Source organism: Chionomys nivalis, chromosome 6, assembly GCF_950005125.1.
Source record: "Chionomys nivalis chromosome 6, mChiNiv1.1, whole genome shotgun sequence".
NCBI lineage: Eukaryota > Metazoa > Chordata > Mammalia > Rodentia > Cricetidae > Chionomys > Chionomys nivalis.
The window spans coordinates 97,871,444-97,886,267 of NC_080091.1; the positions used below are offsets into that span (position 1 = coordinate 97,871,444).

Sequence of the window (14,824 nt, forward strand, 5' to 3'; positions counted from 1 at the left end):
AGAAAGAGAATTAATTCCGTACTATGCATGAGACTTTCCACAGAGTTGGGAGCACTGAGATGGACCTTTCAGTGAGGAAAGAAAGTGCGAGAACACAGAAGACAAGAGAATCGAGCCCACACAGCTGTTTCAAGGGGAGGCCGGTTGTGCCCTTGAGACTGTAGGAGAATTGTTTTCTCCTGGGACTCTGGAGGTAGGTGGATCACTCGGCAAGTTTCAGGTTTCTTGCGTTCTGCTGCTAGGGCATCGTTGTGAAGCTAGGCTGGTGGCTCCTTTGTTCAGCGCCTCCAAGCAATCGTTTTGTCTTGGTGAGCATCGCTTTGTATTTTCCCTTCAACTCTATTTACTTTGACTTTTAATTAATTGTTGTGTATGTGTGTAGATGTATGCATGTAGTCATGAGTGCCGAAATCCTGTCTTGACAATCTCCAGTTGTTCCCTTCCGAACCTTCCCTCAGACTCTCTGTTAATTGCTTCAACAACAAATTCCCTTGCGGCTAATTACAACTTAATCCTGGTCCTAAGTCAGCTGAAGGCTCTTCTCGTTGCAGTGACTTCTGAGGAATGGGTGCCTGTATGCTAGAAAAACAGTTTAGGCCTCTTGCACGTCTCAATTTCCACCTTTCCACATCTACCCACAGCCTTCAGGCCTCACAGCTCTGCAGCAGCCCAGACCTCCCCCCACATGGGACTGAACTATGAGCAATCGATGTGCCGCCCATCCTTCTCCAAAACGGAGAGGGTGCCCCACCCCTTATTTTTAGCCTTTTAAATTAATGCTTAGGAACTGTACATATTTTGGGGAACCACATGTTATGTTTTGATCATGTATACACTGTGTAAAGTTCAAATCAGGATAAATACATCTTTTGCCTAAAGCATTTATCATTTCCTTATGAAAAATATTCAAAATGCTTTTAGCTTTAAAACAATATACAGTATATTACCATGATCTACAGTCTTGTCACCCGCAGCAGGGAGCACAGCTCAATGTTGCTGACTGTGCAGCCCAAGTTCCTCTGACTCTCACACGCCTTCTATAGCTCAGCGTTGTGGCTGTGCAGGCTGAGGAGTCCCTCCGAGCCTCAGACACCCATCTATACAGTCTGAGGAGCCCCTCAGAGACCCAGAGACCTCATCTATGCAGTCTGGGGAGCCCCTAAGAGTCTCAGACACCAATCTATGCAGTCTGAGGAGTCCCTTTGAGCCTCAGACGCCCATTTATGCAGCCTGAGGTGCCCCTCAGAGACTCAGACACCCCATCTGCAGTCTGAGAGCCCTTCAGAGACTCAAACACCCCATGCAGTCTGAGGAACCTCCCAGAGCCCCATCTATGCAGTCTGAGCAGCCCCTAAGAGTCTCAGATACCTCCCCTAGAGTAGAGCTAGAATTCTTGATTTGCCACAGAAAAGAATTTCTTCGTGAGTCAGAGCAAAGCAAAGCCAACAAGTGTACTCTTAAGGAGAAAGGACAGTCATGCACAGGAGGTTGAGTGTGGGAGAGGAACCACCTATGTTAGCGATTTGGGGACTTTGGAGTTGCGTTGTTTGAAGGAGATGATCTATAACTAAGGCCGAGGAAGAAGAAAAAGATGCCAGCCTCCTTCTGTCTTTATTAAAAGAAGTATTTTTGTTGTTGCTAAATGAAATTATGGGTGATTTATAGAGCACAGGGGAGGCGTACATATGAGGACGAAATGAGACAAAACATTCCTCAAATTAACACGTGCAAGTGGTTTTGCTTTATATAGTTCATGCAAAGAGGTTAAGGCCTGTAGTTTTTATCCTGAATGTGGCTCATAAGTCATATTAATTACCTTGTAGCATTTTTAGGAGGTATATTTCTACATACAGTTTCTTTGTAGGCTGACCTCTAGTCAATCATGTCAAAGCTCTTGACTCAGTCAGCAAGAGACATAAATCAGGTCGGGGCAGGTGAAGGTCAGGGGCTCTTTCCCTTGCCCACGCCCCCTTAAGTTCTTCCTACCACACAATGTCCTGTGGCTTTGATTGGCTCTGAAGAGGAGGGCAGGCAAAATGGCTGAAGTCAGAACATACATTGGAATGTATTCTCAGTATAATGTAATGATGAAGAACATTCACTTAGGAGTCTGGTGACCCTGGGCTCAAATTCTTGTTTGTTTTTGATTAGTTATATGGATGAAGGCAAGAAATGTCTCTTTGTTTCTGTTTCTACTGATGGTATCTACCTCCCATAGATAGTAGTGCTATAGGGATGGTTCTTGGTGCCCACTTGTTGTACCCCGTTTCTGCCAGCTCTCACAGAATGGTTAATAGTAGCTGCCTCATGAGAAATGGCAGCATTGATTATTTGAGGATCCTGAATACTTGTTGAGCTATATGCCACAATAGAGCTAAAGCTCAATTCCCAGTCTCTAAACACTGAGGTTTAAAGAGCACTTGGCTGTAGGATTTTGAAGATACTGTATATTCCCTTTGCATATTTGTTATCAAAATGTCAAATTATAGATGACGGAGAATATAATATCTATAAGTGGTATTTATTCTTTCTGAAAATACTTAATAAAAATAAAAAATGAATGAAAGAAGAAAGCTGGGCATTGAGGTTCACACCTGTGCTCTCTAGGTCGAGGCAGGAAGACTACCGCAGTTCAAGGACAGCCTGGCATGTGTAGTGAGTTTCAGGCTAGCCCAGGCTACAGACTGAGATCCTGTCTCAAGCAAGAATAGAAATAGAAAGCAAGCAAGCAAGCAACCCTAAAATAAAAATGGGGTGGGAAAAGACTTGGGGAACAGTTCAATGAGTAAAATACTTGCTAAAAAGCCAGGAGACCTGAGTTTAGACCACCCCGCCCGCCCCAGCCACTTAATCCCTCTCCTGGGGGAAATGGAGACAGCGGGCCTAGCCTACTTAGGAGCTAGCCCATTGTCAGTGAGAAATGGATTATTTCTGAGGAATGAGACTGGGGTTTGAGTTCTTCCTATGCACACACACACCCTCCACACACGCGCACGCGCGCAAACCCACACAGAACCAAACAACAACACCACCCTGCCGCAAAATAGATGAATGAGTGAATCAATGGAGATAAATGGGAGAGAGAGCCAGATGGGACGGGAACAGACCACAAGGCAGCCAAGGAGGCCAAGAGGCAGTCAGGCTGCGACCTCAGGGCAGTGGTGGGAAAGAATGGCCTTTAAGTCCTCCGCCTGTCAACTCAATGCAACACTTTGTCAAATGAAACATTGGAGACTCCGGGAATCCATATAAACAGGCAGCGAGAACGGGTCTGAGGAAGCGCTTGAAGGCTGGAGGAGATCACATTTAGCATGCCTGGGGAAAGAGGCCTCAGAGGCAAACCTTTCCCACCGCATAACTGCTCTGGTGGCTGACGTAATTTGGGGTCATCTGTAGAGGGCTCTGATATGCAGGAAAAAATGAACATGATTGAAACCTCACGTCTCCTTGGGAATAGCTGAAGAACATCTCAGTGAGAGAAAATTGTCTGTTAAAAATGAACGGGTCATAAGCAAGATTTTTTTTTATATAAGCAAGATATTTGATTAAGTTTATTAAATGACATTAGATGAAGAGGAAACATTAAAGAATTTGATACAAGAGACTGATATTTTTGTCTGTGTGAAAGATATGAAAAAAAAAAGCAAATGAGAGAGCCGTGGTATAAAGGAATGTGTTTGTATACTGCTGAAGAGCCTGGAATTTTAAGCCTAGGATCTTTCAATGTTACGGGGTTTAATCTGATACAATAAATTGTGTACCAGAAACCTTTAAAAGTAAGAGGGCTCTATTTTCTTCCTGAGGCTTCACTAATGGAGACCTACTTTGCCTCGTGTCTGGCTGCCCAGCAAACTATGAAGACCATTTGGGAAAACCGCCTTCCTTAAGGGGGTGAAGCGAGGGAAGTGTACCCCATACATTTCTTGTTAATACAAGCTACAGGTTCAGATTACTCTACAACCTAGGACATTTTGACATTAAACAACAGGCCTATTAACAAACACATGGGTGTTACTAAGCACCCATCCTCAAATAACCCTCATTAAGAAACAAGAATGTAGGTTGGGGATAATCCTGCAGGGTTGTCTTTACACACAGTCATGCTTGTTTGTAAAAGGAATTTATTTTCTTGGAAATTCTTCAACTAAGAGCACAACTAAAATTCAGAGCGGGGATAAAGGAGGGTGCAGGTGTTCCTTGGGGTACAGGGCCTTCAGGTGGTCCTTTTCTTACTCACTGGAGCTGGGGGAGTTGAAGACACAGCTTTTCTGTGAATGAAAAACAAAGCCATAAGTCACACTTAGAGAAACACACACAAGAAACTAGAACTTCCCTCTGGTGACATCAAATAACGGCTCCTGGGCACCCTTGCTTAAGCTGTCTGAATGGCAGGATGAGTTAGCCCTGTTCTAGCCGGCACATAGAAACAGCAGGACAGACATGTGTCTGATGACTTTTCCCAATTGTAAAGGATTCCCCAGTGTGGCCGGTTAGGAAAGCTCTCGTGTGCTTCACTTACCTCCGTAAAAATTTGAGTACCATCTGGAACCATCTATCGTGAGGATTCACACATAGAATTTTTTTAGTCCTAGTCCAGATCCTGGAGCGAAATAAACACAAATAAAGATGAAACAGCGGTGCATTCTTTTCCATCCTGTAGGCTTTTTAATAATAAAGAGAATTGATTGTCAAAATAATTATTCCCCCCCAAAAAATGAAATTTGAGCAAGAAGCTTTGAATCTGGAAGAAGCGATTTGTGGTGTGAGGCCCGCGGAAGAAGAGGACTACCGTTTGTGGACCGATGTGTGGGAACTTGGGGGGTCCAAGTTGACAGAAGCCCATATGTTCTAAGAGACTGTCTTGTTGATAGTCTTTCTATGAGTTAGAGAAGGGCCAAAAAGCTGACTCCAAAGTTGGGTCACTTCTAAATTTATACCCCAGTATCATTCAAATGTCCACTGAGCTCAGGAGAGCAAAACAGACTAGAGAAAATGTTTTATCTGAAAAAAAAAATGAATATATTTTAATATGGAGGAAGTTTCAATTGGGCTCAGTGACATTTCTCCAAGTCACCAGTTGGCAAGACTTTTCCTGCCCTGAGAAATTAATCAGCAACAAACCAACTCTCCTAGCGAATGGCCAACCTTTGTCAGACATTGTTCTCACTGTGTGCCATAGGCCATATGGTCACCTCAGTTCTTCCCACAGAAGTCCCGTTCTACAAGAACCATTGTTTTCTCTCCTTCTGATGAGTGCAGAGTTCAGAGAGTTCAAACAACACATGGAAGATTGTACTGCAAACACACAATACAGCAGGATTGCTTGAATTATTGCAGAGGTTGCCTGACTTCACAACCACACTTTCAGCAATCACTGTGACCTGAATAGTTATCAAGTTCCAGACATGGTGCTAAGGTTCCTCCCTGCAATGGAAAAGTAAGGTCTCCCAAGCAGTAGAAAACCAAGAGACTGTAAACACTAATTTGTGTGACCTTAAGCAAATGCAGTATCTTGATGTATCAGGCATCTTAGCTATAAAGAATAAGGAACCATCCATCTAAGTTCGATTTCTTTCTTTTTCTTCCTTCCTTTTTTTTTTTGTTTTTTGTTTTTTGTTTTTCGAGACAAGATTTTGCTGTGTAGCTTTGGTGCCTGTAGACCAGGCTGGCCTTGAACTCACAAAGATCCACCTGCCTCTGCCTCCCTAGTGCTGGGATTAAGGGTGTGTGCCACCACTACCTGGCCTAAGTTTGAATTTCTACCTCTTTAGGTCAATCTTAGAAGCCATGGAGCAAGTGGGGCCTCAAGGCAGCATCTGCCAGTTTGGTTTTAAAATCATGATGGCAAAACAGACTTTGGCCAACTGGATATGTTCATCCCTGACTAATGGGTTTCTCCCAACAATCTGTAGCTTTCATTTCCATATCTGCCTACTGTTCAAAAATGCTGACTTTAACAAGAAGATGTACACTGAAACTTTCATTATTTCCAAACAACGGGTGTTAGGAAAGCAGAGACAATCAGGGAGGGTGTTCTACTTCCCTTGATTGAGAGGTGAGAGCATTGAACCAAGGGAGGAGAATGCAGCCAAAAGGCAAGGAAGGGTTCTAGTGCTCTGCCCCCCACATTGGGCCCCATGGCTAGACTTTACTGTGGAGGTTGAGGGACGTAACTGTGGCTTCGTTTAACTCTCGTTGGTAGAGACGCTGGTAAAAGTATCATGCCATCTTGGCAACAAGTTTCACAGAGTTTTGATAACCTATATTTCCGCTTTGTCAGTCAAATACATCTGGTCCCAGCTACAAAGCCTTTGTTTCAAAATGGGACAAGCAAGCATAGTTGCTTACAAACTTTCCAAAGCCAAGGAAGTTCTCGAGGGCTTGGGGTGTGGCTTAAAGGGAGAAAACTGGTCCAGGATCTGTGAGGTCCTGGGTCTCCTCCTTAGCCCAGTCCACAGAGATGAACGAAGGGGGAGCGGGGTGCAAAGGGGCGGGGAGAAGGGAGGACAAAGGCGAGCTGCTGCTAAAAGGGAGGTTCCAGCAAGGAGAATGAGTCTCTGTGTGAGCATCCTTCAAAGGCTGTGTAGGAGAGAGGGAGTTTTGAGTCCATCCCTGCCTCTGGGTGCTGCAGGCAGGTTAGCTTCCTGAAGCCTCAGTGAGTTAACCTCCTTAACACCCCTTCCCCAGTTTCAGGCTCTGTAACCACACACACAGGCCTTGGTGGAGCAGCTTGAGAGATACAATGAGGGAGCAAGAGGTTACAGCTTTGGATTGCTGAAAAGCAAGTATTTAAATATTACACATTTCTATGATTAATTTCAGATATTTAGCGATATCAAACTGGTCTCTGAGATTCTTGCTACCATCCTGTTGCTAATTGCAAATATATTTCTTCATCTGCTTTTCACTTGAAGAGAGAAATTATGTAATTTATTATTATTATTATTTTAATTCTTGTAACTTACAGGGCTTCAGACTTTGGGCAGCCATTCCCAGGAGGTGTGACTTGAATCCGCTCTATGATGTTTGGATGGATAGGCTTTGAGATCGTTTTGGAACATTTACACTTTAGGTTTGTGTAATTGGCCTCCAGGATTCCTGTAAATGCAGAATCAGTCACTTAACCCATTGGGCCTATAACTTAGAAGTAGAACTGAACTACCAATCTTCTATCTCACGCGTTTGTAGAGGCAAACATTTCAAACCAGTTGCATAAGCTTTCAGTTTGTGTATTTCTGTTTGTTTTGCCTTGTGTGCTTCCAAATGTTTTCTACCAAAACCTTAATGGAAATGACCTTAGCTTTTCAAAGTCGTAGCGTTCGTTGACTGGCCTCGTAGCGTTAGATTGGCATTCAGGTGATTTGACAGCTGATGCTCTAGGGACAGTCAACTATGTTACATCTAATGTGTTAGGAAATCAACTGATCTCCACTCCCAGTGAAAAAGCAGAGGAGCAGATGCTGCTGGAGACTGGTGGATATTGTAAGCATTTCTCACAGTCCTTTCTCTTAGCAGCCCTCCACCTTCACCCCCTCTCTATCTGAGAAAACCCATGGAGGATGCTTCTTCACTCATGTTTAATATCTTGGTTCTCAATATTACTCATAATTATCACCAAAGGAAAACCAATAATAAAATTGGAGGCTCGATTCAGCCACAATACTTAGTAGTTATAGACATTTTAGTGGTAACTCATGGATTTTCATGAAATCTAAGTTTTATTTATTATTATTATTTTTTTAAAGAAATTGTTGCTGGGTTATCCAAGCATTTGAAATGTTGACAAAGGATGATTTTTATAAGTTCAAAGCTGCTCACTGAGACCTGGTCTCCCAAAACAAAACAAACAAAACCAAAAGACATTTATAAAATCCTTTGAATAAATAAAAGCGTCATGTTCCCAAGTTGTCTACAGTTTTGTGGGCTGAACAGGGGAACCATCCTTAGACCACCGCTGAGGTCGTATTACACACAGCCTGTATACTGATACTGGGAATGGAGCATTTCCTAGGGGCTAACCTTGTCGCCAGCGGCAGGAAAGCTTCGTCGGAGAGGAGAGAAATGAGTTTTGAAGGAAGGGTGAAAATGGGGGTGGGAGGGACCTGCACATCGTAAGCGTAATTATCTGTCCTGTAAACCCGAGTACTTCTCTCCGCCCACACATCCATCCCCTCAGCTGTATACACACACACACCTTGCCATTTCGGTTAGACATTCATCCAGTCACGCAGAGACAGCTGCCCCATTCAGGCTGAAGTCAGCTCCTTGCCTCTGCTTTATTTAGGGTGTCAGGCCTTATCACGTGCAACTGTCCTGGGAATGTTGGACTTAGAGGCCAAGGTTTGACGAGGAGTGGCATCAAGAGGCAGAGCAAAGAGGAGCCGTGCAAAGGAGTCTTCCTGTCTGAGCTGACAGCCTAGCAATACACAACTATACATAAGTCCTACGAACCTGCACCATCCTTCCTCTATAAAGGACAGTCTTGACACTTTGAAAGCTTCCGTTTTTAAAGGGTGAAATCCCTGAGACCTCACCCTTCCAAATCTGGAAGCAGTTGAGCCCCCACCCTTGCTCTTGTAAGACTTCCTTCCCAGTTTTAATTGAAGAAGAAATGGCAAAGACCATTTCTGCTCAAAGGCTAGAGAAATCATAAGTGAAAGTTCTCACCGTGGCCTGGAGTGAGGCAGCTGGCCAGCAGGAGGAGCAGGGCTGCCAGGCTGAGTTTCATTCTGCCTGGAGGTGGAGTCCAACCTTCAGCGCCGAGGCCAAGCTGAGGGCTCCCGACTCCAGACTCTTATTTATTTATACCAGTGAGGGCCCTCCCACCGCCTGTCTCCAGTAGGTCAGCTGCACCGTCAGTCTTCAAATCCCCCAAAGATTGCTGAGTTTGCCTTTACAGAAAAAAGAAATTCATCTTGCAAAATTTATGACTATGTTCTGGATAACCAAGCATTTCTTGGAGATGCAGATTAAAAATGTCAGAGATGCCGTGGAGATCTGAGGGTGAAGAAAAGAGGAGAATGGGATCAGTTTGGAGACCCCCAAGTGCTCTCTCTTTTAGTGCTTGGGATCAAATCCATAACCTGGAGTAGGTTAGATAGACAGCCTAGGACAGAGTCCCTGCTCAGGACACAGGGCCACACTAGGGGCGCAACTGGTGATTGTGGCTTCCCAGAGTGGAAGGTTGTCAAGTTTCTCCGCAATTTCGGATATAAGCTTCATGGCACCAGCGCCTCCGGACATCATTTCCGTATGTCCCCAGCCTTTGCAAGAGGGCTCACCCTTGGTAACAGGCTCAGTAAGTATACACCTGACAGACACTCTGGATCCTCAAGCTGCCTGTGTCCTAGACTTCTCTGCCAAACTTTTCCAACTCTTCATTTTACTCTCTGAAATGATGGTTACACACGGACATCTTAAAGGAGGAAAAATATGTGGCTGGTCCTTGTACTTATGTCAGGATGAAAGGAGGGTGGGGACGGCTTTGAGATGAGCATCTTTGTTGCCACACTTGCAAGTTAGTAAGCTGTGAGCCGTGTGTCAGTGGACTCCTTAGGACATCAGCTGGAGGACCTTGTGGATAGACTGTTCAGCTTAAGCACCTGTAAGGTGTGGTTTGGGTACCAAGCAAAGTCAGCCTGCAGCCTTTGCGACTTTGCTACAGGCTCTTTGGCTTAAAGGGAGGTGTTTGTGTAGTGGCCAGCCTGGTCTTACATGCCAGTGAACTGACCTGGAGAAGTGTAGATGGACCTTGGGTTACTGAGAAATCAAGTTTAGCTTTCTGGAGTGACTTCCTGCACAATTTGGTGCTGTGAATAATTTACTGAATGCTGAGTGCCCTCAGTGTTCCAATGTGTGTGTGCGTGCGTGCGTGTGTGTGTGTGTGTGTGTGTGAGAGAGAGAGAGAGAGAGAGAGAGAGAGAGAGAGAGAGAGAGAGAGAGAGAGAGAGAGAGAGCCCTTAGTACAACAAGCAGCTCTTCCATTTGGGTCGAATGACAGTAACAATAGGAAGCTCAAGCATGAGACACTCTAGACCGTCTTGTCCTGTCTGGCAGTTCTAGCTGTTTGAAAATTCTCCACCCTAGTAGTGGGAATCAAATGATCCAGGGCCTTGACCATACTAGGCAAATGTTCTGCTACTGGGCTATGCTTCTAGCCCAAGTTCTTCCCGAGTGTCTGACAATTCTCTACGAGTTTATGCATCGTCTCCTACTTCTGTTTGCTGTCACTGAATGAGGTCATTCTAAATGCTCTTGTATTAGGGTGCTCCAAATATTTGAGATCAGAATGAGTGTCATTGGGTTTCATGGGAGCCCGATGTGGAGATGGACTCTGAACTAAGACGTTTATTTAGAATAACCCCTGAGATGGCAAAGAGGGGAGAAGAGAGACTTGGCCTGCAATGCTGGCATGATGGAGCCTGCGACCGCACACCAGGGAGCTCTAGAGACCTGCTTCAGGGGCCTCAGAACAGACAAAATGTCCCCGTGGCACAGCAAGAAGGAGTGACATGACAACCACAAGAAAAGAATGGAGACGAGGGGCCCTGAAAGAGAGCTCTGGGTAAAACCAGGAAACTTCTAAACGGACTTCTGATAGAACACCTTGTCTGTAAAAAGTCGAATTCTTATGAAGTGATATATGGCCTTGCTCAAACCACGGTCGGTGGGTCGGATTGTCTCCCCGTAGCCTGCCTCAAAGGAGAGACAATACAAGGAGGTGAAATCGTAGGCTTGCACACAGGCCCCTGAGGCTGCATCTCACTTGCCATCCCCAAGCCCCCCTATAAACTCCGAGTGCCTCTCTCCCTTCTCTCACACACCCCTTTCGGAAGGGAGGGTGTCTGTGCTCCGTTGTTTGAAATAAAGGGTTCAGTCTGTTGCAGTCAGTATCCAGCCCCTTCTCCGCCTCCTGACTCTTTAAGCTTCCTCAGAACTCTAACAGCTTTGATTAACAGAGTCATCAGGCCTGAGAGTAATTCCAGAATAATCCAGAGTCTGATTTCAGTCCCTTCAAACTCAGAATTCTATCTTTATTTTATGCTATACACTCTGCCTGAAGATGGGATTGGTGTTTGGGCAGTTCTGGTAGTCAGATGGTCCCAGAAGTTGGGATTTTCTAATATCATTTATAGTAGAGGTATGTATTCTAAAATCTTAGACGCCCAGGAGCAAGAAATTTGAGCTGATAGGGCTGAATGAAAAACATTCTATTTTTCATCTTTAAGTTGTCGCTGTTGTGTGTGTGTGTGTTCATGAGTGTGTGTAGGTATGTGTGGAGCACAGAAGACAGTTTGCAGGAATTGGTTCTCTCCTACCATGTGGGTCCCAAGAATGGAACTCAGGTGGTCAGTTTCAACAGCACACATCTTTATGTGCTGAGCCATCTCAGCAAGGCCAAGTCAGGCCATATCCTTAGCAGGACTGAGCCATCTCAGCAGGGCTGAAGGACTTTCCTTTTAAAACAGCTTTGCAGACGTCTTTGTTAAGAAACACTGATGCATCCAAAATGTGGGGAAAATCATAAAATGAAGTGGAATGTTTTTCCTCGGTCTTGCCATAAATCAGATTCTCTCTCGACACATTAGAACTGGGAACCTTCCTACCTTGGACCTTAGCTTGTAGGTTACAAAGGGGTATCATCAGTTACACAAGGGAACCAGTTTAAAAGGCTGGCAGGCCTGTAATCCCAGTGACTCAGGAGCCCCAAGGCAGGATGACTGAAATTTCAAGGCCAGTCTTGGGGGATCAAATTGAATTCCAGACCTGCCTGGGCATTGAAATGGAACTCAATCTCAAAATAGTTGAAGGTTAAAAATCAGGCTGAAGATATAACTCAGTGGCCGTACCGCCATCACCACCACCATGGCAATGAAACAAACACACCCCCAGCTCCTGGATTTTAACAAGATTCTCGGGAGGTTGAGCACTTTCTAAGACCCGAGGGGCAGAGCCTGACAGACCCTGGACAGTAGCAGCTTAGGGTTAGGGTTGGGGAGCCTTTCAGCAGGCTCCTATGCATATTTAAATCAACTTCAGCTTTCATGTGCATAAATTGTCCTTTCAGTGTGACGCACAGACACCCCAGTGACTGACAAAGGGTGACAGTGTGCCCTAAGATCTACTGCAGAGCCTTGTCTGCAGCCAGGGTGTTTGTGAGAAGGGGAGTGCCCTGAAATCCAGATACGGCAAGGACGACAAAGCGTCTGCCAGTCCAGGCTGTCGGCAGGCACTGAGCAGAGGGTCCACCCCAGAGTTTTAAATGACTGATATGATGAACATCCCTTCCACTTTTAAAGTATTTTATAATAACTAGAGGCGAATGTCACTGCGACAATATTGAAAATGCTTCCCCCACCTTATTCCACTCCACTTAGCCAGAAACCAGAACCTGACTTTATTCTGTAAACAAATGTTTTATCTGCTGAACATCTGCCGTCTGTTTGCTTCTGACATACCTTTCGGCCAGACAGCGGAGCTTTGCCACCTAGGGTGGAGGCCCTGTGGGCCAGCTGTCGGGGTTTACACTCCAACACCAACCTTACTAGGCTGTTAGTTCCTCTGTGCTAGTGCCTGGCATGACGATGGCAACGGGGCTAGGACCAGCTACACCATCCCAAAGAGTCGCGTGGCTTCTAAATCTCCAGGCAGATCTCATTCAATGAATGGCAGATTTTCTTTCTCACCTTTGTGAAAACACAATCATTAACATATGTGACAGAATGGCCGTGGGTTAGACAGAAAGTCACCCCCGACATGAGCTAAAATGTCAATGAGGTTCTTACTGGACACCTTCATGTTTGCAGTTCTCTGGTCAAAGAGCTGTCCCTCTTCGAGAAGAACCCATCATACTGTCTTAATTTCCCCCAGAAGACACCTGGAGAAATTCGCATTTGCTATAAATGTACTGCAGCTCTGCAAAGGAAGTAGAGCTGCTTTTTCTGTTATCATTGTCTTACTTCTATTGGATTTTAGAGAACTTTATTGTGTTATAACTGGCGTGCAAAGGACTACAGATTTTGGACGTGAGCTGTTGGGTATGTCCGGACAACTGTAAACACTGACATTGGCCACCATTTCCCCCTCGAATGAACTGCTTTCAGAAACCTGTTGTTTGCCAGGTCATGATCGCAAGACCTCTACCTGTGGAGAAGTCACTGTAAAAAGCAATTGACTGTGTTTAAAGTGCCATTCGCCGATTGTTGTGATTCCCCAAGAGACTGCTAGGTGGCAGCATTTCTTACAAAAACAGTTCTCCGGGAGGAAAAGCTCCGGCCTCGGGTAAGGAGCGCTCTGCCGGTGTGCTGACCAGAGGCCTATGGGCACCATATTCAAAGCAATTTGAAAATCTTGTTCATTGCTTTAAACAACATCATGAGGGTTGAGACTTTTTTATTAGGCCAAAATGTTCATCATGGAGTGGAGGGAAAAAGCCCCTAAAAATCTGAAACAATCCAACGAAAATCTGGACCAAATCCAGTTTCTTCGTCTTGAAGTTGCAAAACCAAACTGCAAGTCAGTTCTCCGGCGCGTGATCACATTTGGCCTCCGCAGCAGCTGGATTCGAACCTTCCATGCTTAGAAAGCTTTCTGAATACCAGTGTCAAAGTGATTGACGACCGAGAGCAGCGAACACCAGTGCAGTACAGATGCCGTTTCTCTTCTTGGATTCTGTAATGTATACATTATACTGCCATCTTCGTTCCTCACCTGGGAATGGAGCCCACGACGAATAGGAGTCAGAAAACACGTCCCTACTAGGGCTGGGACTCCCGTTCGGCAGCACAAACCATGTTTAGAATTTGTGAAGCCCCAGGTTGAGGACCCAGTACCCATTCACACGGAAGAGTGTCCCTACCTAACGTGGAGGGTTTCGGGACGCGTCTTCCTGTTCCCGAGTTATCATCCCCAGGTAACGAATCTCACTTTCCTTTGTCAGTTTTTCTTACCTCTAAGCGGCCAGCCGTCAAGCTCTCCTCGTTGTATATTCCTCCCTTGGCAAACATGTCCTGTCCAGGCCTTCAAACTTAGATTTAATTTACGTGTTACATATCCACTAGCTCACTTCTGCCATTCTTTTTTCCACAGAGACTTCTTAGATACCCAACCAACCAGGTTCAAACACTGAGCTTTGTTTCCTTGCGGCTTGACCCACTTCAGTATTCCCAGTTCTGGGAAACTGTGTCATTTACCCATGTGCGAAAAACCTGAAAGTGCTTGTAACCCCATCTCCTACAAAGCCCCGTTCTGGTCTCTGAGAGCTGGCGTTTGTAGTTCCTGACTGTTTTACTTCTCTCTAGGTTCATTTTCCGTTTCTATTCCTAAGCACTATTGGCTTTTTCCTTAAGATTTTTTACAATAATTTTACAGATTTATAGGTACAATGTGATATTTCAATATGTGTGTAGATTTGAATAATGATCAGATAGGAACGATTAGCAGTTTCGTCACCACATATATTTATCATTTTTTAAAAAGTATTTTATTTTCTAAGATTTATCTTTATGTTTTTAAATTTATGTGTATGCTATGTGCATGGGTGCCCTCAGGGGATCTCTTGGAGCTATATAGCTGCAGGCAGTTGTGACCAATCCACTGTGGGTGCTGGGAACTAAACTCGAGTCCTCTGGAGCAGCAGCAAAATCTCTTAACCACTGAGCCATCTCTCCAGCCACCTAACTACCATTTCTTAGGGGTCAAATATTCAAAATCCATCTCAGAGAGAGAGCACCTCATCTGTGCCTGTTAGAACATTGATTATTTAAAAAAGCCCAAAGAAACCAAGTGCTGAGGATGGGAGTAGAGGCTGTCTTGACAAGACAGT

General features: G+C 44.9%; 1 protein-coding gene across 1 annotated transcript; it reads right to left on the reverse strand.

Annotated features, from left to right (window-relative positions):
* Positions 1-3,716: 3,716 nt before the first annotated feature.
* Cxcl13 (C-X-C motif chemokine ligand 13) lies at positions 3,717-8,759 on the reverse strand. Its single transcript, XM_057772937.1, has 4 exons — positions 8,668-8,759; positions 6,966-7,098; positions 4,520-4,600; positions 3,717-4,268 (listed from the first exon to the last, which is right to left on the reverse strand). The coding sequence occupies exons 1-4, from the start codon at positions 8,726-8,728 to the stop codon at positions 4,214-4,216; spliced, it is 330 nt and encodes a 109-aa protein (XP_057628920.1). The 5' UTR covers positions 8,729-8,759; the 3' UTR covers positions 3,717-4,213.
* Positions 8,760-14,824: the final 6,065 nt, after the last annotated feature.